Here is a 24393-nt window from a genome sequence, read left to right on the forward strand (position 1 = left end):
GTTTTGCGACAAGGGTGGCGCGGCGGATGGGAGGATGGAAGGAGGGGCCAAAGCATCCCTGGGTACGCTGTCTGTGGGTGGCCCTGAACTCTGCATGAGGATACAGGGAGGAATGAGACGTAGTTTGTACCTCTAGGAGCTCAAAGTGTCAGTGAGTGCTTCTCAAACTTCTGTACCCCAGTAACCCGCAGATAAATGCCCTTTGTCCTCCCTGCTCAAAATCATCAGCTAGTTGAGAGCTAAATAAGAAGAATGATAATGGGCCAGAAGGTTCTTCAAGGGGAAATGGATATCACTGTTTTCTCCGGGGGCCCCAAATTCACAATAAGCCTTCTAATTAGACCTTAGATGATGTTTTCAAAAACAGTTTAATTATTTGTTTTCTGAGTGTGTGTGTGTGTTAAGGATTGATTTAATTAATTTGCGGACATTTAAAACATTCTATAATTTTCGTGAGCTTTTCTGGGGGCATTTATCAGGTTTTTGTTTGTTTGTTTGTTTGGTTTTTTGAGTATTCTGAGAGCTTCAGCTAAGGGAGGTGGCCTGGGGATGCTCTTGACCTCTGAAAGACTCTGGTGGAATTTCCTCTCTTCAGTGTTGTCCCAGAGTTTCTTCACTAGTGGCTCGTGTCTGAAGCCGATAGCAATAGTGCCAAGGTTAGAATTGGGTCCAAGAGTGGTAAAATGACCAAGAAGTCATTAGTAAGGCAAAGGAGGTATTTTGTTGAAGAAGCAGCAAGAAGGAAAAAATAAGAGATGGAGCAGACATACTCAGGTTACACGTGTGAGAAAGGGGAGGCACGCCATGCTCTCAGGGTCCACAAAAGGAAATCTGGATTTAGCTTTTATTTAGTACAAATGTTTTTGCGAAGGAGAAACCAAGGTACCAAAGCCAGGATCCTAATAATTAAATTTTTAAAAACTTGAAAGTAAATCCCAGGATGCTTGCCCTAGAGACTTCCAAACAGACGCTCACCACAGGACAGAGAGACAGAGAGATACAGAATTCCCGTGTCTTAAATAAAAATGAAACCCTTGGCTTCCCATCTTCCCCCACCCTCATCAGGCAGCTCTGACAGAGCTTTCTCACTGAGACCCCTAGGAGGGCTATACCACCATCTGCTGCTGCTCTGCTTTACACAAAGGGAAACAGTAAGGAGAATGGAAGGTTTCCTACTAGGCCTGCGCTGACTCACCCGGGGAAGAAGCCCTTGGCAAAGCAAGGAGTAAGAATTGCTGACTAGGTTCACCCTCCCTTCCTAGGAATCCAGGGAAGGCTTTGCAGAGTTAGTGGCGTCCTGGAGAAAGGGTGGCCTTTGTGAAAAGTGCAGGTTCAGCTGGATGCTTGGAATGACTGCTCCGGACCTTTCTGGCACACAGTAAGAGGGTATGAGGACTTGCTTCACCAGACAGGGAAGGCCTATTGATCAGTGACAGCATTGGGTGGAGAAAGAGAACTGGGCAGCCCGCAGAGCTGAAGATTAGAGAGCGAAACAATACACAATAATGACGTTCCCACTGTAGAGGGTGTGCGAGAGGGGGTGGGAAGTTAGGAGAGAGAATGGCTTTTTTTTCTAGTAGCAAGTGTGGATGGAGAGCAAGGGCAATGACAATAAATCAGAAATGCATTTCTCAGAAGACTAAAAATAAAGTTATTTTGTTACAGATATAATTAACATTTCAAAACTATTTTTGACTAGCAGCATCTAATTAATTTGACTTTTAAGCTGTGCAGAGCTCTTTGTAATGAATAAACATGTTAGACTTTTTTGCAGTCTAACAAGTTTATGTAACAAGCTGCATCCTTTTTGATGTTTATGCATAAAGAGAAGCCGCATGCGAATATGGATGAGGCATGGAATTCCGAGATTTTAACAAATACCAAAGACAGGAAAAACGAAACTCCTTGTTTGGGATGAATGATATTCTTTGCCAACTGCCTGTTAAAAGCATTTTTATTCCAACTCAGGAAGGAGAGAAGGAGGCAGGGAGGAAGGAAACATTTTTAGGGTACAAATTCCTGCTTCCCACGCCCATGGCATCTTTCTTCTTTCCAACTCTATATTTATCTTGGTTCCCTTATAGCCTCTGTCAGCATTCTTTAGCTTTCTGATAGGCAATGAGGCATGAAGGTGAAGTATCCAAACTGAGACCTTCTAGGAACCTGGTTCTCACGTAGTCTTTTCTTTAGACCTCCCTGGTACTGGCTCAATTCCCAGCGCGCCCGCGCCCCCTTCAGGCGACTTTTCCCATTCTTGCACATTCGTGGGCACAGAGCGGATTGCAGGGGTGGAAAGGGCCATAAGGGCCATTTGGTTCCGCCCTCATGTTCATCGAAGGCCTCACGTGTGGCCTTTTGCCATTATCTCCAGATGAGCTTATTATATACGCATATTAGTGCATGCATGTCAAGAGCACTGATTTATTAAAGATCTTTAAAATATACCACAATTAACATTTTCGTAACTGTTTTGGCATGTCTTCTTTAAAAAAAGAAATATATATATATATGTTCAGAGCTTCACAATGAAGTGGTCCAGGGCTCCTTCACCTTCTGAGAAGACTTGCGTGTACTGTTATCAGTCGCACACAAGCAAAGAGGAATTTTTCTTTTATACAGCGTCATCCTTGACGAATTCAGGGTAAAAGTTCTCTGCATGAAGTGGTCTCCCTCACGAAGAAGCTAAGGGGAAGACGACGAGGTCTAGCTTGTAGGGGCACCCTTGGCTTCCAGGAAGATTAATTTTTCCCCTCGTTTTCACAGTACCTTCTGAGTTATTAGTGAAAATTTGCAGGGTCCATGCAAGGTGGGGGGATCAGACCCAGAAACTTGCGCACGTCCTTTCGCCCTTGGCCGCAGCGATGCTCAGTTCTCACAGCACCGAGCGCCCAGCGCGGTGCAGGTTCCTCACTCTGCTGTTCCTGCTCAAAGCCGTGCCGCCTTATTGTTAAGAGGAAACTTAATTAATACGAGTGTTTCCCCTTTGAGATAATGCGGACCCTGGGGAGCTGGCAAACCTGGTGGTGCTGGGGATCCCAGCTGGGGACTGGAGGAAGCTGGCGAGAGCAGCCCGACCACGCAGGCCTGGGATCTTATTGAAATGCAGCGAGAGGGAGGAAATGAGGGCAAGTTAAAGAGAAAAATAGGATTTGAGACTTGATTCGCGGCTTTTTCATTTTTCGGATTCCCGGGAGGAAGCCGAGAGGAGAGAGGAAGGGGTCAAGGCGGGAGCCGACCACTGGCTGCCGGCTGTGGAGGGGGCGCGTGGGGGAGACTGAGGCCCCGCCGACCGGAGGGAGTCAGACCGCTCTGACGCGGTACTTCGGGCAGACCACCCTCTATTTGTCAGCGCCTCCAGCACAGAGCTCCCTCTTGTCGTCCACAAGGACAGTCACCAAGGCCTGGGGCGGAACGCCAAGGTAAGGAACACGCACCAGGTCTCTGTGCCAGGGGCCCAGGGGCGGGGGTGGGGGGTGGGGGAGATGGGCTTTGGGAAGAGAATGACAAAAGGAAGTGGTGGTGCTAATGTAGACGTTCTAGATATAGTCACAAAGGACAGTCAGAGCACAGGGAACTTTAAGTCAATGTGGTTGCAATTACTGTTTATTATAGTTTAGCAGGGGGAGGTTGTAGCGCCTGGAGGAGGGCAGGAGCCAATTGTGTTTTGTTTACTGCTCTATGACTTGCACCTAGAATAACTACTGGTAAATATAATGAGAGCAGTGTCCATTGACTAAGTGCTTTGCTTGTGATATATATACACATATATTATGCATATATATGTATGACATGTAAAGTGTATATAGTATGCATATGTATATATATGCCTCATTTTACAGATGAAACTAAGGATGGGATAATCAAGTAGCTTGTGCAAGGTGGCATGGTGAATCTGGATTTGAATATAGGTGGTCTGGCTTCAAAACCTATGTTTTTAATTATAGTTCTGAGAATAGACGAGAGATTTTGAAATGAGGTATTTTGAAAGAAGAAATTGATTTACCGGGGAGAATTTAAAGCCTTTGGAGATTGGGGAGCATTTGGTTCAGGACTTGAGGAATGACTATGAGCACCCACGACTTTTTGGGAGATGGGGCATTTTGCTTTATTTTCCCGTGTGTTCATCATGCAGTTGAGAGTGGGCACCTGGAAGTCTTGCTCATGTTTTCATTCTCCGCAGTTCATCAAATGATCCTATTGCCTAATGGAATTCTGTGGCAAGTAGCACAGACATGATGGCTCAATGTGCAGAGAGGCTGTGCGTGAACAAAAAGGGGAAAACTAAATTCTGCTATCTTTGTACAGAATTATATTCCGTGGAAAAACGAAGAGGTGGGCCAGATTCAGGTGGACTAATGTGAACGTGATGCTTATTTTTGCCACCCTGAGTTGTCTACATTTTTCCACCTAGATCTTTCTAATTAGACACCTGACTGCTCCTGTCTAGATCTGTACTTGGAAAAAGAATTGTAACTCATTCCTACTGAGGTGCAAATGACTAATGACATTTATATCTTCAACAGGCATTTAATGAGCCTACCCTGCAGGATAGGTAGATAGATAGAATGGATAGATTAGTGATTAAAATAAGAATAGTAGCAGAATAAGTTAGTAGCAGAATCTGGGTAGTAAGTATACTTGTTTTCACTGTAAAATTCTTTTAATTTTTGTTGTATATTTGTAAATTTTCAAAGCCTTGATTCCTATATGGGAAAGCAAAGGAGGAAGTGTGGGCAAAAGATAAGACAAAGCTTTGTTCTTAAAGTCATTAGAAGAAATAAAGCACATATACAAGTACCTGGGTTCTAAATCTGGGATAAGATTTTGAGATTATAAATCAGGTCTTTTTTTCTTCTATGTTCTTTTCTTCTCCCACATCTAAGGCAAAGGATATCGCCAACCACGGAAACCAGAAGGAGGCTGCAACATTTTTTGGATTTTATGTCTAAAAGTCCAGGGGGGAGGTAGATGGGGTAAAGGGGGTCAAATATGTGGTGACGAAAAGAAATTAACTATGGGAGGTGAACACAGTATAAATATATATATGCCTACTGTTAAAGTGTACCGCTGAAACTTATTGGATTTCGTTAACCAGTGTCACCATAAAATAAACAAATAATAAAATAAAAATAAAAATCCAAACTCTTAGGAAAAGGAAATACCCTGAGACAAACAATCCCTTTTAGAAGAGCAGAGGAGGAGTTCTGATTCCTAAACCCCAAGATTAGAAAGACATTCTGGAAACAGAAGGCTCTGCTGGTCTGCTGGCTTGTGTTAAGAAGTATAGGCATACTTGGGAGAAATTGCGGGCTCAGTTCCAGACCATAATAAAGCAAATATCGCAGTAAAGCAAGTTATAATCTTTTAGCTGGTAGAGGGTCTTGCCTTCAGTTTGCTAAAAGCACAACACCTGTGAAAAGCAATAAAGGGAAAGTGAGGTATGCCTGTAGCAAATGTTCAGATTAGAAATGGCTGTGTGTGGTTCAGGGGAGAGTAGCCACCCTCTCCTAATTTATTGACCAAATCAGGACACATTTGACAGGGAAATGGGGCACTATTGATAATTATACTGAGGCAACAAGCATGTACCTGGACTGTCCCAGGTACACTGGGATGCAAAAACTGGAAGCAGAGGCTGCCTCAGAAAAGAATTGAGTGCCTTGAGTAGGAAACAGAAGCATCAAACCACTGGGCCTGAATGGGCTGTGCAGGGGTAACCTGGGTGACAATTAATTGCTGATGCCCTCCCCCTCTTGCCTCAGGCCTTAGTACTGCTTAGGCCCCCAGAACCCTGGCACAGCTCAGGGTGATGCTGGGAGAGAGGAGCAGGACCAAAAGCAATTAAGATAAAATGAGTATTACCTAGTCACTGAACCTGGAAAGGGTAAAAGAGAGAAGGAATAGCTAGATGCTAATAACCTATACGCTTCACAAGAACAGAGATCATGTCTGTTTTGTTCAATACCTAGCAGAACATTTCAAAGTCAAACTTAACTATTTGTTGAATAAGTGAATGAGCGAATGAGTTAAATTGGTGCTCTAGGAAGAATGGTAGCACTAGTAACATTAATAAACAGGAAGTGAAATGGGTTTAGGAGGGAAGATACTTCTGGTTTTGAAAATACTAGCTTTGAGGCAGCAGTGGTATAGTTCTGAGAACCTATGTTCGAAAAAAATTGTGTGAAGAGCTTTAGGACTGAGGTCAGTGCTGGGCTTGGGAGCCATGTGCATGTTGGTAGTGAATATCATGGGATGAATACGAGCACTTAGGGGGAAAAAAAAACAGGATAACATGACAACTGGGGCTCTTGGAAAAGAAGCCAAAGGAGATAAGATCAAGTTATTTGAATTTCAACAGGGATCAAAAGTTTGCATTAAAGGAATGACTCTCTATGCTGGAATTTCTCTCACAGGGGAGGTGGAACGGGAAAAAATGGGCTACCTCCGTCAGCAAGTAAACATTATCCTCTGAAGTAGGCTGCGAATTGTGGCCAGTATCTAGTTTTTCTTTTTTCTAATAGAAAATATTTGCTCTCACTGAGTTTTTCTCCTCAACAATTTATTTTGAAAATTTGCAAAACCACAACAAAAGTGAAAAAAAGAATTTTATAGCAAAAGCACATAGACCCATTACCTCGATTCTACCACATTTAAAACATTTGTTTTATCACTAATCTACCCATTCATCGATTCATTTAAATTTTTGACACATTTCAAAGAAAATTGCAGACATCCCCTAAATTCTTTAATATGACTATAATTAACCAAAATTCAATATTATTTTCTTTTGATGTAAAATTTAAATAAAATGCACAAATCTTAAAAGTTTATGCACTGAGTTTTCCTCAAATGTTATGTTATAAAAGTTTTCCAAATCTACAGCAAAGTTGGAGGAATTTTGTACTGATCCCTTGTATACTCGCCACCCAGATATACTATTAACATTTTCTGACTTATTTATCACAACCTATCTATTGATCCACCTAATTTTTGAAGCATTTTAATTACTTTCCTTCTCCCCAGTACTTCAGCAAACATATCATAAATCAGAGATAGCATGTTTGCAGTTTTCTTTCTTTTGATGTGAAACCTATATTTAGTAAAATGCACACATCTTAAGTGTATAATCACTGACTTTTAACCAATGCAAACTCCAGTGTGACTCAAACCCCTATCAAGATATAAAACGTCACTATCACCCCAGAAAGTTCCCTCGTGCTCCTTCCCACTCGATCCTTGTCCTCACTTGCCCCAGAGGCAATCACAGTTTGAATTTTTTTCCACTGTAGATTCGATTTGCAAATAGAACCATCCAGTATGTACTCTTTCGTGAAGGCTTCTATCACACAGCATGGTATTTTTGAGATCATTTCACGTTGTTGCTTGTCTCAGTAGTTTATGTCTTTTTATTACTGAGTAGTATTCTATTGTATGGATATACCACATTGTTTGCCTGTTCTTCTGTTTCTAGTTTGGGGGTATGAGTAAAGCTGCTGTGAACATTCTCACACAAATCTTTTTGTGGACATATGTTTTTATTTCTCATGGTTAAAAACCTAGGATTGAAATTGCTGGATCATAAGGGCAGGTATATGTTTAGTTTTATAAGAAACTGCCAGGTATTTTCCCAAATGTGATTGTACTATTTCATACTCCCATCAACAATGTTTTAGCGTTCTGGTTGCTCCACATACTTATCAGCATTTGGAATTGTCGATCTTCCTACTTTTAGCTATTCTGGCGGATGTGATAACACTTGGTATTTTAAATTTGCTTTTCCCTGATGATTAATAATGGGGAGCATGTGTTCACATGATGATTGGCCATTTATATATCTTCTCTCATGAAGTATTTGCTTAAATCTTTTGCTCATTTTAAATTGGTTGTTTGTCTTTTTCATATGCTGTGAAATTCTTTAGATATTCTGAATGCCAGTCTTTGTTAGAGATATGGTTTGTGAATATTTTCTTACAATCTGTGGCTTGTTTATTCATTATCTTAATGATTGCTTGTGATGAGCAGAAGTTTTTAATTTTGATGAAGTTAAATTTATGTTTATTACTTTCTGTGATCAGTTTTACAAAACTTTGTCTGCCCCCAAGTCATAAAGATATTCTCTTATGTTTTCTTCTAAAAACTTAATGATTTTAGCTTTATGTTTAGATCTAAAATTAATTTAGAATTAACTTCTGTGTATAATAAATAAGAAGGGTCCAGATTCATTTTTTTCCCATATGGGCATCCAGTTATTACAACGTTATTTCTTGAAAGCACTTGATCCCCTATTTAATTGTTTTGGTGCCTTTTTTTTTTTCTTTTCTTTCAAATGATCATATACATACTAGCCTATTTTTGAGCCCTATTCTGTTCCAGTGATCTGTTCGTTGATCCTTAAGGCAGGACTACACTATCTTGATTAATCTAGTTTTATAGTAAATGTTGAAGTCGGGTAATGTAATACTCCACATTTGTTATTTTCCAAAATGCTTTAGGTATCCTAGGTTCTTTGAATTTCTATAAATATTTTAGAACAAGTTTGTCAATTAAAGAAAAGAAGTGTGCTGAGAGTATGTTTGGGTTACGTTGAATGTATGTTCATTCTGGGGAGAATTGACATCTTTCCATTTATTTAAAATTCTTTAAATTTTCAACCATGTTTTGTAGTTGAAAGTATAGAATTCTTGTATGTCTGTGGCTAAATATATTCCTAAATATTTTATTTTCTTATGTGATTATAAATTATAAAGTAAATTTCTAGTTCAATTTTCTTTTTTTAAAATTGAGATAGTGACATGTAACATCGTGTAAGTTAGAGGTGTTCAACATCTTGATTTGATACATTTATATATTGCAATGATTACCATTGCAGTGTTAGCTAACACCTCTATCAGGTCACATAATTATCATTTCTTTTTTTGTAGTGGGAATAAATAAGATCTAGTCTCTTAGCAAGTTTGGTGTTTATAATACAGTATCTTTGTCTATAATCACTATTCTGGGCATTAGACCTCCAGGACTTATTTCTCTACTAGTTCTAGCTCAATTTTCAATTGTTTGCTCCTAGTATATGAGAATACAATTATTTTATATATTTACCATGTATCCTGTAACCCTGTTAAATTCACTTATAAGTTCTAACAGTTGTTTGTAAATTGCCTAGGATTTTTTTTTTTTGTATACGATTTTATCATATACAAATAATTTTACTTCTTCTTTTGCAAACTTCCCCTCTTCTTTTTTTTCTTTTTGCCTTATGCCAAAGACTAGGATCACCAATACAATCTAAAATAGAAGTGGTTACAGTGGCTATCCTTGCCTTGATCCCAGTTTTAGAAGGGAACATCCACTATTTCACCATTAAGTATGATGTTAATTGTAGATGCTTGAGTGAGTTGTATTATTCAAAAAAGTGTTCATTTCATCTGTATTATTATAATTCATAATCTTATTATTTGTCCTTTCAATACTTATAGAATCTATAGATCCTCCTGACATAAGTAATTGATATTCTCACTTTGTCTGGATTAGATTAGCTAGGGATTTATCAATTTTGTTGCCTTTGTTAATTTACTCAGTTTATCTGTTTTCCATTTTTAAAATTTCTTTTGCCTTTATGTTCTTTTCCTTACTTTCATATACATTGCTCATTCGCTAGCATTTGGAAGTGGAAACTTAGGTATTAAATCTAAACCATTCTTCTTTGCTAGTATAAGCATTTAAAACTAATTTCTCTCTATTCACTTTTCTCAATATATCATGCAGGTTTTGATGTTTCATTATCATTCAGTTTAAAATATTTTCCAAATTTCCCTATTTCTTTTTTATTCCAGGTATAATATACAAGAATGTTGTTTAATTTCCAAATATTTTGAGTTTTTCTAAGGATATTACTAATTTCTAGTTGAATTCATTGTAAAAGAACATAATCTGTATGGTTTTAATTTTTTAAATTTTATTGAGACTTATGGCTATGCATAGAGTCTGTCTTGGTGTATATACTATGTGTTATTGAATTATATTCTATTGTAATGTTCTAGAAAGATCATTTAGGTCAAGGTGGCTGATAGTGTTCAAATTATCTATGTTCTTACTGAGTTATTTTTGGGGGGGTGGCATCCAGTTTTTCTGTCAATTGATGAGGGAGAGATTAACAATTATGGATTTGTATTGTTCTCTCTTTAATTTTGTTCAGTTTTGCTTTGTGTATTTTAAAGTTTTTTAAATAGGTACATAGATATTTATGATTGTTATATATCTTCAATGCATTGACACTTATTAGGAAATGCTCCTCTTTATTAGCGATAATGCTTTTAATCTTGAAGTCTATTTTATCTGATATTAATTCAGTCACTCTAGTTTTATGATTAGTGTTTACATGGTTTATCTTTTTAATCTGTTACTTTCAGTCTGTTGGTTTCTTTGTATATTTAAATGTGTCTTGTAGAAAACATACTTGGATCCTACTTTTTATAATTTATTTGGACAATTTCTGCCTTTAAATTGGCGTGTTTAGTCCATTGAATGTAATTATTCATTAGGATGAGTTATAGGACTACCATGTTACTCGTTTTCTCTTTATCGCCTCTGTTTTTTCTCTCTTCTTCCTTTACTGTCCTCTTTTGGATTGTTTGTTTTTAAAAAAATCCACTTTAACTTATGAATTGGCTATGTACTTATAGCTTTCTGCATTTTTAAATGGATAATTTAGGGATTATAATTACAGATCCTGATTCTTTATAATTTATTAAAATTCTTATTTTTTTCTTCAAATTCAAAAATTTCTGTAGATCTATTTTCAAGTTTATTGATGTTTTTCCTTTATCATATCTGTTTTGCTTTTAAATCTATTCAGTTAATTCTTCATTTCAGTATTGTATTTTTAGTTTTATAATTTCTATTTATTTCCTCTTTAGAGTTTTTATTTATCTGCTGGGACTTCCTTTTTCATTGTTCATTATAAGCCTTCATTAATGAACATTTTTCTTTATTTCACTGAGCATAGTTATACTAGCTAGTTTAAAATCTTTTTTGTGCTAATTTCAGCCTTTGGGTTATCTCAGGGTTGGTATTTACTGATTGTCTTTTCTCTTGAGAAAATTCCTGCTTCTCCCTATGTTAAGTAATTTTAGATTGTAACCTAGATGATGGAAATAATATCTCCTGGAAACTCCTTCTGTTATATATTTCTTCAAAGGGTATTTATATTTTTGTTTGACAGAAAATGCGGTTGGAATCAAATTTCAAACTTCATTTTTTGGGCAACAGCTTCGTTCAGTTATTATATTTTTATTAATTTTTAACAGGAGCTTTGAGTGATCTTAATACATGAAAAAATATGACATTTAATCTCAGCAGTAAAGGAGTACATTCAAATCACATAGGCTACCAGGCTAATCATTTGAAAGCAAACAAAAGTAAGATTCTTATGTCACTCCAAATATTGTCAACTAACATTGTAACAATGATCCATGAATAATATAAATTAAATTAACCCAATAAAATTTATCTCATGCATTATAGAAAGGAAAGTATACTGACATGTCAGGTTCAAAGGTTAATTTCTTAAGTCAATGATACAACAATTTGAGGAAGCATAAATATTTGTGTCAAGTTGATTTCTAATGCTCAAACTACATCAAAATTTATAGAAAATAAGGTTAATCTCCATATCAATGCCTCAAAATAAGTCATTTACCTAAAGTCCATATCTGAATTGGATAACTCCGATAAGATTCTATCTTCAATTATTACTAACAGAGTATCTATCCTCAAGCAACTGTCTTAAAATAAATTTAGTCTTTCACAAGAGAAATAGGCCAATAGGTTCAGTGGCTCTATAACATTCAAGTGCAACATTCTTCAAAACTTTCTGTTCCACCATGGTTAAATTATAATTCATTTTTGAAAGACATAGCTAGGCATCACATCCAGACAAGGAAATAGTCAACAGAAGATAAGATTCCACTTCATGCTTCATGATGCCTTGAATCTTTGAGGAAAGCTTTTCCAGAAATAACCTGTCAGATATCTCCTTTGTTTATCTGCCTAGAATTAGATCCTATGACTATTCGAAACCAATTACTGTCAATAAGAAAGGGATTATTATTACAGAACTAGTATTTTCCCCTTATCCTGGAGGAGAAATTGATACCAAAACTCTGCCAGAAAACAGTAATGAGGGAGTGACTAGGGTAGTCACTCAACAATGTCTGCTACAAACCCATATCAATGTCTTCTTATTCATTCAGTAATAAGAAGGAATAGAACATAATATTTAAAAACACTATCATATCAAATGAAAATATAGGTAGTTCCTAAGCTACATGGTATTTGTGCTCTGCACATTTACACTTAAGTAGGCATCCAAAAAACATAATAGATGAAAAAAATTAGATAAGCATGCAAGTATTTTAAGTACAGTTTTTAACTGTAGAGAGTGCAATGAGTACAATAGCTGTTTCTCACTACTGGAGACTGTCATTAACAATTTAAAATTATCTATGCAGAGTTTCTTATTTTATACATAGATTTCTGATTCTTTTGCTGACTCAGAGTTGAAAACATTGATAAAAACTAGCTTTTAAAAAAAAGATATAACTGGCATATAACTATGTATTAGATTTAGGTGTACAGCATAATTATTTGATATATGTATATATTGAGAATTGATTACCACAATAGATTCAGTCAACATTCATCGCCACACAGTTATAATATTTTTCTTAAGATGAGAACTTTTAAGATCTACTCTCTTAGCAACATTCAAATATACTATACGGTGTTGTTAACTGTAGCTACCATGCCGTACAGTACATCTCTAGGATTATTTGTCTTATAATTAGAAGTTTGTACCTTTTGAACATGTTTACCCATTTTACCCACCCCATTCACTCATTCATCTATTGATGGACAGACACTTAGGTTGTTTCCATTTCTTGGCTAATGTAAATAATGCTGCAATGAGTTTTGGGGTGCTGGTATCTTTTCAAGATAGTGATTTTGTTTCCTTTGCATAACTATCCAGAAGTGGAATTGCAGGATCATATGCTACTTCTATTTTTAACTTCCTGTGGAACTCTCTTTCTTGTCTTTTTTTTATAATAGCCATTCTAACAGGTGTGAGGTGATATTTCATTGTGGTTTTCATTTGCATTTCCCTGATGATTGGTGGTGTTGAGCATCTTTTCATGTATCTGTTCACTACTTGTATGTCTTCTTTGGAAAAATTTCTATTCAGTTCCTTTGCCCAATTTTTAATCGGTTAGCTTGCTTTTTTATTTTTATTTTTGCTATTGAGTCGTATGAGTTCTTTATATTTTTTTTATATTAACCCTTATCAGCTATGTGGTTTGCAGATATTTTTCCCTCATTCTGTAGTTGCTATTCATTTTTTTTTTTTCAGTTTGAAACAGGCACCATTTAATAACTGACCAGATTACAAAAATAACTATGGTCGATACCTTAGTTCATCCTTCTAATAAGTCTGTTGATCTGGTCTTCCCTGTTGCCAGCATCTCCACCTTCTTCCCTGTTGCCAGCATCTCTATGCAATGGGTGGTCTTTTTCTTCATTCCACCCCACGGAGAAGACAATTTGAAAGGCCACAGGAAATTATTTGCTTCTTTGAAGCGTTTTCCAACAGTGGAGATCTCATGAATCAGATCTTCCATGCAGATGATGCCATATTTACCAAGAAAACGAGCAATCAATTTGTTATCTGTCAGGGCAATTCGCTTTTTATTGATTTTGCTATAACCACGCTTGTAGATCAATTCATTGATTGACTTCAGGTTTGGGTATCCCTATGCAATGTACGGCTCCATGATCTTCAGCATGTTAATCGAGGCTTTGTTGAGCTTAACAAAGGTGCCATTAAAGTCTGGCAGAGGCGAAGAAGCTGCAGCACCTTTCGGACCTTGGGGCTCACATCATCAATGCCTCTGATCCTGATGACAAATGCTAATTTGGGTTCCACAGGTATGCGGAAGTTGCCAGCTTTTCTTCCATGCTAGCTATCCAAATCTCCGTTCTGTACATCTGCCTATATTCTTTGTGATAGTGCCTAGCTTTTTCATAGATAAATGTCCTCCTTGCCTTTCAAAGCTCTTTTGGGCAAACTTCTTTCTCAGGTTTGATCTTCAGCACTGAGAAATTCCTTCACTTTTTCTTAAGGGTTTCTGGTACAGAAGACACCTTCTTCTTCTCTTCTGTACCCTCCATAGTTCCAGATGGAAAAAGAGCGCTTTTCATTTTTTTAATGGTTTCCTTTGCTGTACAGAAGATTTTTAGTTTGTTGTAGTTCCATTGCCATTTTGTTATTGTTATTGCCATTTTGTTCATTGTTTTCTGGCTGTTTTGTAATTCTGTATTTTTCTTCTCTTGTTCTTTCTTTTGATAATTTTCTGTAGTGGTATGCTTAGATCTTTCCTCTTTATTTATGTATTGTTCTCTGATATCAGAAGCATATTTTTGACCATTATTTTGACCTCTTTATCAGGTAAATCACTTATCTCCATTTTATCTCCAGTCTTTTTCTAGGGTTTTATTTTTTTCTTTTCTTTGGAACATAGTCCTTTGTTTATTTTCTTAACTCTGTGTTGGTTTCTGTGGATTAGATAAAACAGGTACGTCTCCTAGTTGTAAAGGACTGGCCTCATGTAGGAGATAAAACTCATTGTTCAACCCTGCCTTAGCTCTTGGTTGTCTCTCAAACTTTTGTGATTGTCCAAGCAGTTTTATTTGTTCTTAGTGGCTCCCAGTAGTTGAAGATGTGCCAAGACTTGGCAGTGTCTCAAAGAGAAGAATCTCAGCACCTAGATGCAGGCCCAGGGAAAGCTGGACCCTCAGGCAACAGCTTTTAAAGTTTGCAAATATACTTCTTTCTAGGGAAGACTGGGAGATGAGCATTTCTGTCTGCTCCCTTTGTGCTGAGCTCTAGGGTGATTGCCTGAACTTGTGAACACAAGCCCTGCTGCCCCCCAGAGCCAGGCTATCAAAGGATGTGTCCTCTGGGTAGCAGCCACAAAAGCTGGGCTGCCAGACTTCTTCTTAAGCTTCTTTCGTGGAGACACTGGCAACCTGGGCTGGGGCAAAGGGAAGACACAAAGAGGACACAAAGATGGTACCTATTGGCCTCTCCGTCCTCTGGAGAGGATTGCAGTCACCCTACATGTGTGTTAAAGTAGAAAGCTGACCCTCAGGCCACAGCTTTTAAGATCTGCAAATAGGCCTGTTTCACAAAAAGACTGGGCTTTTCTGTCCACTGCCTCTGTGCTGTGCCCTGGGGGGCTAGCTACAGTGAGTCTGTGAGCCCGTTAAGAACTGTTTTTTAGTTCGCTGTAGTTTTGTGGATTTTGTGGGTGAAACTCCATTGGCTTTCAGAACTAGATGTTTTAGGGGCTCATCTCTCAGGTGTAAGCCTTAAAAGTTGGGGCACAGAATGTGTCCCAATCCCTTTGGTTCTCAGGAAGAAACTGGGAGCTGGGAGTTCTTTCCCACCTGTGTGTTGCTATGCCCCTGGTGGGGTTTGGTGAGATTGCATCTTGGCCTCTCCTACCCATTATGGGATGTGTGTGTGCATGTGTGTTTTTTCTCACTTACCTGATACATAGAAGTAGCTCAGCTAGTTTCTGGATCTTTTCAGAGGGAGTTGTTCTATATGTGGCTGTAGATTCAGTGTCTGTGGGAGGAGGTGAGTTCAGGAGCCTCCTATGTCACCATCTTGACCTAGACCCTGTATTTTTAAAAATTTATTTGTTACAGAAGCTTAGCCTATAACCTAGCTATGACAAAGATCCCTGGGACTTTCTATCTTCAGCATCTCTAATAATTTAATGAAACATTAAAACCAGTTACCTGTTTAATCAATATCAAATAACTAGTTTGCCCTTGTTTTTCACTTTTCCTTCCTACTATTTTTTAAAATTGAGGTATAATTAATAATCAGTGTAATGCACAGATCTTAAATATTTATTTTGATGAATTTTGACAATTTCATATGCCTATGAAACCACCACTCAAAGCGAGATAGAGTATTTCTATCATCCCGGAAAGTTCTTTTTTGTTCAATAGCAAGCAGTTACCTTCCCTCTGTCCCCTGGCAACCACTTTCTCATTTCTACCACTATAGGTTAGTTTTGCCTGTTTTAGAAGTTGATATAAATGGGATCATACAGTATGTTTTTTGTAATTTCTTCTGCTTAATATGTTGGTTTTCATCAATGTTGTAACATGTATCAGCAGTTCATTCTGTTGATGGATAGCATTATATTGTATCAATGTACTACATTTGGTTGTTAACTTGTTGATAGAAATTTGGGTTGTTTTCAGTTTTTTGACTATAATGATTCAAGCTGATACGAACATTCTTGTGCAAATCTTTTTGTGAAGATGTATTTTCATTTCTCTAAAGTAACTGCCTAAAAGTAGAATTGCTAGGTCATAGGGTAAATATTTTTAATTTTGTAAAAACCTACCAAACAGTTCTCCAAAGTGAGATACATACTCACTAGCAACACATAAGAATTCCACTCGCCCCGCATACTCACCAGTACTTGATTTTAGTCACTCTAGCGAGTGAGTAATGGAATGTATTATGATTTAAATTTGTATTCCCTGACAATTTAAAGATGTCCATCACCTTTTCATGTGCTTATTGACTATTCATATATCATTCTTTGTGAAATGTGTTTAATTCTTTTGCCAAGTTTTACACATTGGGTTGTCATTTCATTGCTAATTTGTATTCATGTGTCATGCACATTTGTATTAATGCACTCTGGACGGGAGTCCTTCCACTAATTTCTGATCAATTTGATTTAAGAACCGAGGTTCTACTTTTGTTGGCGGGTATATCATATACCTCCTCAGTGGGCCATGCCAATGTGCATATTTAAGTACCCATAGTAATGATGAACACATGTATTTCCTGCTGTACCTTCTAAGGATGCTACTCTCTCTTCTACCTGTGGAGGCATACTAAACACATCTTGAAATATTTCCTTAGTTCCTTATTCCTAAGCACATTATTCCTTAGTAAACTTTTAACTGACATTTGCAAGAAGGCCTTACAATTTGTCCTTAAACCTTGTTGTATCAGCTTCAAAATTTATTGTTCAGTAAGATTTGTAGAAAAGGTCAGGGAATACTTTTTATTTTTATTTTTTTACGAGAAAAAGAGAAGGAAGAAAAGGCTTTGCATTCTCAATGTGAAGATACATGTCTATTCAGGATTTTAAATTAAACAATTATTCCTTGATTCGGGGAAGTTTCCTCAGAGTTTTAAATAACATCAAAACACATTCAGTGATGCGTTATTAAACTGAGTTTATTATTAAACTCATTTTTAAACCTTTTGAGTAAATTTGGAAAATGTATCTTTATATAAGCTAAAGTTCATTTTCTACCTCTCTTCTTGCACAGAATCCTAGTTCCTGGAAGGGATATGAGACTGTCTTCCTGCTTTTTAATAAGTTTGCTCCCAAACCATTTCATAGTAGATGGAACTGAATTCTGTTTTTTCTTTTGTCAGGAAGATTAATGTTTTTAAGTTCTTACTTGAGTATCTATGAGCCCTCTGTTGTTTCTTGAAGAACTCAGCCCACTCAGTTCCTATTACCACAAAACCAAGTCAATACTTATATTCTGTTCAAATTAGAGAAGGAAAATATGTAGCTCTCTTTTACTATTATACATATTTAAACATATTGCAAAGTCTTCCATTAGATATCCCCCTTTTTAACTTGAATGAGGTGAAATTCTTAATTTTTTTTTCCCAAATGAAAAACAGTCTTGACTTTACTCATAGGTCTTCTCTTCTAGTTCTTTATTCATTCCCCCTTTATCCTATCACTTTCCCTTGCCTCACAAAAAATATAAAGAATATAATTGAAATCATTATGGGAATCAAAGAACAGGAAGATGATAGCTGTGGAGGTTTAGAGAAAAGCACACACACGGAGACAGAAAGGTATTCACGTGGGGACATACCAAGAGACATACCAAGAGACACAGGTCTACAGAGGCAGAGCTAGGCAGAGAGATGGACAGATACAAAACTTACCCGTGCTCTTAAATAGGCCTCAATCTACATCTATTGCTTTAGGTACTTTCATGAATATGGGTGAATGAAGCACATTTAAAAAATTGTGTCCCTTTTGACACCTCCTTCAAGAGATGTAAGTTGACCTTTTGATAGGCTTTTTTTTTTTTAATTGTTAGAGAAATTGTTCTTACAGAATGAACAACTACAGAATTCTTTATAATACCAGAAGATAATGCTAGGATTAAAATCTAGGAGAGTAAATCTGGGCCAATTATCAATTTATTGCCTCTTAGCTCCACATTTGCTCTTCAGCATATGTTCTGTGATAGTGGACAGAGTGGCTTTAGAGTTCTGCCTTCCCTTTACAGAGAGCATGTTAAGCTTTCTCAGTAGAGGGCGCTGGAGGGGCAGGAGGAAGGAAAGGACTTTCTTGCTGCCTGGGCAGCTGCCTGGTGCATGAGTGGTGTGGGTGTGAGGTCAGCTGATGGAGTCCTGCCCCAAGCACTGGGTTGCCTTGGTGACCTTGCAGCCTCAGCAGGAGAAAACCTTCTCCCAGCCATGCGGACTAGAAACCCGCACCCTGATGATTCTGGCTTGCATCAAGGCCCCGAAGGCATTCGGCCAACACCTGCTCCCCTATTCAAATCACCTGCAATTCAGAGGGTTTTCCTGAGCAGCCATCGCTATTGGTTGCTGACTGATTGCATCCGCGCTTACTCTCAGGAGGGTTGGCTTGTGCCCTGGAGGGTTGCTTCCTGTTTGCCCAGGGACTGCAGACCTGTTCTGTACTGGGCAAACCAACAAACTTCTCTGCTGTCAGTGGACTGAGTTCTTCAAGGTCTGAACCCCAGCCTTAAGGTGGGGGACCTTTCCAAGTTGATCTTTCCTAGGGTACTCTCCCTGGGCTCCTGCGTATCATATCAAATTTATTTATATCTTATTGTCACTCATTTTAACAGAATTGAATAATTCTTTATTAAACTTCCCCTGTTCAACCCACTGTGTAGAGCAATAGCGAGACTGATGTTTTAGCAAGAAATGCAGCTGCTTTCCCACTTATAGAGAGGAATTTATAGAATGAAGTAGGAATAAATGAGACAGATTCTTCATCTGCAGCTTTTCTTTTGCCTAATTTTGATTTTAGGGTTTTGAAATTGGGCGATAGCTCCTTTCACTTCTCAAAGGAAATTAACATTTTTGTTTCATTAGCTAGGCTGTCAAATCGATGCCAAGAGAAATTCTAACTCTTATGTAGCAGGAGACTTGTGATGAAGCAACAGAAATCTGAGTACTGAGAAAGTCAGTCATGATTTCAGGTTAGTGCAAATATGGTAGAACTTCAAATTACAGACATTGCATTGATTCCTTTTGAGGAAGAATAATTAGTGCAGTTGAGCCTGATTAAGTGCTCAGCTTGTTTAAATTTAAAACAGATCTAGGAGAGAGTGAGCATGGAAAAGAAACCCATATCACAGCCGTGGGGATTATATAAATAAGTGGGGACAATATTAATTCATAATAATGTAATGAGCGTAAACATGACAGGGCTTGTTTGAATTTCTGTGATTATTATTTATGTTCATTTTACTGTGATCATAACAATAGAAATGGTACAAATTTCTATTATGTCGGTGGCTCTCAAATGTGAAAGTGTATCAGAATAACACGGAGAACTTGTTAAGATGCAGATTCCCAGCCTACTTGGTCATGTCCCAGCAACTGGCCTTTTTTACTAGCATGCCTACAATTCTGATGCACAGAGTATGTTGCCCACACTTTGAGAAGCCACGATTTTGTATCTGAATGAGCCTCCCATAAGATAGGTTTTATTTAGACATAAGAGAACTGTACATGTGTCCCTTTCCGATATTAAAATGGTCTTTATCCTCTTAACTCATGTGTCATCCCAGTTATGACAGCAATGAATACCTTGTCCTCAATAAACTATTTCTGTATGGAATGGCGCCTTCATGAAAAATGCCTGGCCACTTGCTGAAGATGAAGAAGTTATTTCTGGCTGAAGTTCTTTTTACTTGCCTGTAGTAAGGTGAATAAAACTCATGCTGTTCTAAAAAAGAAAAAAATAATTCCCATCTAACAGAATAGAGCCAATAATATCATGGAAAATTAAACTAAAGAGAAGAAGCAAATTGGAACCATATAAGAATAAAAAGCCAACATTTTCCAAAGTATCCATAGAAAAACCCAACATCTTAGTAAAAGGTGTTTGAATAAAATACCCATTTTAGAGTTCACAGTAGGGACAGTCATGATCTAATGTTTAAACTCAGAAGTGATTTTAACTTAGCTATTAACAATGGAATCATAGGAAAAGTGGGATATCCCAGGCTGGTTTCTCTTGTGTCTCCTTTAGACACCCCACACGCCCTCAGTTAAGCCCTCACTCCCCAGTCAGCAGGCAGGCACGGATTCTTAGGAGTTGACCCAACTTGCTAATCTTCAAATTTGAAAACCAGTCATGCAAAACCAAACCTAAAATGTTCCCCTGGAGCAAAGGAAAAAATGTTTGGTTTCGACAGTGTCTCTCAGAGAGACTCAGACACTTTCACTTTGGATCCTCCTTGCATTCTTTGGGGTTAAGTGGCCACAAGGAACAAAACAGCATGAGAAAAGGCTGAGTCAACTGACATGTAGCAGCGTGCCCAGTAACTTCTCAAGTGGCCCAGGAAGTTGGAGGCCTCCCAGTTTTGTTGCAGGACATTGTCCTTTCTTGGAACTAGGCAAGTTTCTTGGTCTCAGCTTTGGATTGTTGCAAGGCCATCCCTCTCTCACCTGATTTCTGATGGAACATGTATTTCTGAAATAGTCACATTCACAGGGATGATTATTGACTGAACATTCTTGATGTCATGTGTGTCCTGAAATCTTGACCAACACTATGCTCATCATGGTTGCTCCGCTCATGATCTTGGTTGAGAGGATATTGTTGGGAGGAAAAAGGATGGCTTCGACTATAGATGATTTTTTTTTTTTTTCTTAAACAGTGGGGAAAGAATGCAAAATAGAAACAGGATAAAGAATAAGCTTATTGTCTAGCTAAAGGCATTCAAAAGTTAGCCTGAAAATTAGGTTAGTGGTTTTGTCTCGTCAGAGCACAGAGGTCAAGTCCTGTTACAATAAATATCACATCTACCTGAGAATTAAGATTTCAGAATCACACCTGGCATCTCACTCATTTCACATAACAGAACATTTCACTGGAGCAAAAGAAGGGAGACTGTGCCAGGAGGGCCCCAAGCTTCAGGGGCTTGAAGCATGCCAAGCAGTGTCACCTGCTACTCTACTATGGGGTCACTTTGACATGTATAAATTAGAAAAGTGATTGAAAAAGACTGAATGTGCAAAATGTTCCCAATCAAATCCTTAAGAATAATTTTGATGAGTTAGGAATGGGGAGCCCCAGAATCCCTCGACACTTTCATCAAGAACAGCTGAGGACATTTACTAGCTGGCTTCAACCTGATCTGATGCAATTTGTCACTTAGTTAATTACCAAGTGGAGTTGATTTCAGGCTCCTGTGTTGGCCTAAGTCTGATGAAATGTCAGATGAACTCTCTCTCTACTTCAAAAGGACCATGCAATGTGGCTGTTGAATGCTGTCGCTGGTTCCACTGATACCCTGGGAAATGGGACCCCCAGATGTGCAAGCAGCTTTTGAAAACATTCCTGGGAAACCAATGTGCTATCTTACTCTATCAGTGGAGTCAGGTAGTGAGTATATAACCAAAGAGCAAAGCAAAGGCTTTGGTTGATTGCTCATAAGAAGCGTCTGGGTGGCCTATGGGTTCTAAGTTCATCAATACTGGGGACCAAAACTACAGTTTTTAAGTTCTTAATCAGAAGATAAACTTCATTCAGTAATTATAATGTACTAAGGAAAAAGAGGCATTTGGTTCCCTCATACAAATTTTACTCTCCAGTTCTCTATGACTGGTTGGTCGCTATAGTACTTTGAGCCCGTATCAGCAGTGGTGGCCATCAGCCACGGAACAAGTATATGTGAAAACAACATAAAATCACAGCCTAGGCTGCTCAAAGTATTAGACCGTTGCCATCTCCAGTAGCTGTCACCATAGCCTGGCCTCTGGCCCTAACCTCCTCCCATCGTTTCAGTCTGTTTTAATAGACTTACAGCTTGGGCTCTCGAGTACCCCGTAAGAAGTAACTACTGAAGCATGAGAGCGCAAAATCAGTCTTCAGATGTTGAGGGAATTTTTAATGGTGGTTGATAAATTTGACATTAAACAAACAAACAAACAAACTTAAAAAAGCATCTTTAAGACAGCCTAACAATCTATCTCACCAAATAGGCTGTATTTAGCCCAAATCCCACATAGGAGGACAGCATTAATTCAGTTGTCAATTGTCTTGGTTTCTGACCTTCTCTTGTCATACAGGTTGGGAATTGCCATTTTTGTTAGTAAAATTTCGCTGCATCTCTCCACCACAGTGATAATGACCTGAAGCCTTAGGAAATGATGCCGGAGCCCTGTTGCCTAAAGCCTTCTTTGCGGGAAGTGTATATGTTCCTGCTGGTTGCAGAGGCAGAGTGTGAGGACTGTCAGTAGTAGAAACTGGGATCCCCCCTTACTCAGTGTAATACAAGTGTGGAGGGTTTCTCGTGTTCCTAAAAATAAAGCAGACAAGCCAAGAGTTTAAGAAAAAACAAGTCTCCATGCTCAATGCGACTATCTTTGGAAATCTTCATTTCATTAAGGTTTTCACAAAATACAAAGCTCAAACATAATTGTCTACGTCCACCACAAAATAGAATCAAATAAGTGGTTAGCACACAAACGTAATGATCTTTTTCATTTTAAAATATAAATAACAATGTTCAAGGTTTTACAATTTTCTTCTGTGTGTGTCTTTTTAAGGCTTTATGTTGCCGACCCTTCATTAATGAGTACTTGTACCTGTCATCAGGATTCACTGCCCACAAGCAAGGAAGGCCACTGTGGATATATTCCTGAGGGTGACACACACTGATCTGTTGCTTCAGCCTGTTAAAAACTAAATCAAACACCCTCCAATCAGTTCTCACAGTTTCATTAATTGTCTTCTTACTACAAAGTAATAATAGAAAGGGGTAAGTTCCCAGCAGCATTCAAGCTCTCAGAAAATCAATCGTGAAGGGTGTGAAGGAAAAAAATAGGTATTTTCCTTTTATCCAGAAAATCTCCCCAAACCCAGATAGTTTAAACAGTGTTTTTTTACTGAAACATTTTTTTCAGATTAAATAGTGTTGAAAGAAAGGGTGATCTTTTGGTTGGGTATTTTAGAAGAGGTTAAAGTGGAGAGGTTAACGTTGGAAAAGTACCACTGAAAGTACATCCCCCGACAGGAGCCATTTCACTCGTGAGGTCTGGGGGCAGAGCCAGGGCCCCTGCCTTGGGAATGAAGTCCGAGGGCAGACTCTCCAGCAGACACTTGACTTGCTCCTGGCCCAGTTTGATCTTGTCGTCCAGCTTTCGCTGCTCAATGAGGAGTGTTGACTTCATTTTCACAAAATGCTGGTAATCTTGAAGTTGCTCCTCTGAAAGGTAATTGGCAAGAATGTCCAACACCACGCGTTCCCTTCGGTCCAGGTTCTCCTTGAGCTCCCGGGCATCTTCGTGCTGCCCTGCCAGGACCTTCCTCTTCTCATTCAGAGAGCTCTGTCGGGACGACACAAGCACATGAGCAGAGGGCAAGGGGACGGAAGGAAAGAGCCAAACTGGCTGCAAAGACACCTTTGACAGGATTGCAGAGTATCCAAGCTTCTATTTCAACTGGCACTCTAAAGGAGACTTCATTTTTTTTGAAAATCAGTTCATTACCCTTCTGTTGAATATATGTTTTTCTAACTCGTAAAGTCATGTGGCAGCTTTCATTTGAGAGAGGTTACCTTACGTTGGCTGGGGTCATGACTTGACTTTAGGCTTCTATACTTAAAAGCACAGTCAATGATTTTACTGATGAGGTTCACAGAGTAGTCAAAATCATGGAGACAGAGCAGAATGGTGGTTGCCAGGGACTAGGGGATGTGGAAATGGTGAGTTATTGTTTAATGAGTAAAGAGGTTCAGTTTTGCAAGATGAAAAGAGTTCTGGAAATGGATTCATAATATGAATGTACTGAATATTACTTGACTGCAGCCTTTAAAATGGTTAAGATGGCAAATTTTATGTGTAGTTTATGACCATAAAAAAACTGAAGGGGAAAAAAAAGGCCAGTCATCAAGTGTTTACATTTACAGTGGTTCTCAAAGTGCAGACCAGCAGCAGCAGCAGCTGGGAACTTGCTAGAAATGCAAATTTTCAGGCCCATTCCACCCACTGAATCAAAA

The 24393-nt window shown here is 38.2% G+C and overlaps 1 protein-coding gene and 1 pseudogene across 1 annotated transcript in view; both read right to left on the reverse strand.

Moving 5' to 3' along the window:
* Nucleotides 1–13341: 13341 nt before the first annotated feature.
* On the reverse strand, nt 13342–22124 carry LOC112476320 (annotated as a pseudogene).
* Nucleotides 22125–22751: 627 nt separating this feature from the next.
* SHROOM3 (shroom family member 3) overlaps nt 22752–24393 on the reverse strand; it is a 123503-nt gene continuing 121861 nt past the window's right edge. Inside the window, exon 11 of the mRNA XM_025043791.1 lies at nt 22752–23722. Within this exon, the coding sequence (XP_024899559.1) occupies nt 23354–23722 (369 nt within the window). The 3' untranslated portion in view covers nt 22752–23353. The remainder of the gene's footprint in view (nt 23723–24393) is intronic.

The sequence above is a fragment of the Pteropus alecto genome, unplaced genomic scaffold, assembly GCF_000325575.1.
Source record: "Pteropus alecto unplaced genomic scaffold, ASM32557v1 scaffold161, whole genome shotgun sequence".
Classification (NCBI taxonomy): Eukaryota; Metazoa; Chordata; class Mammalia; order Chiroptera; family Pteropodidae; genus Pteropus; species Pteropus alecto.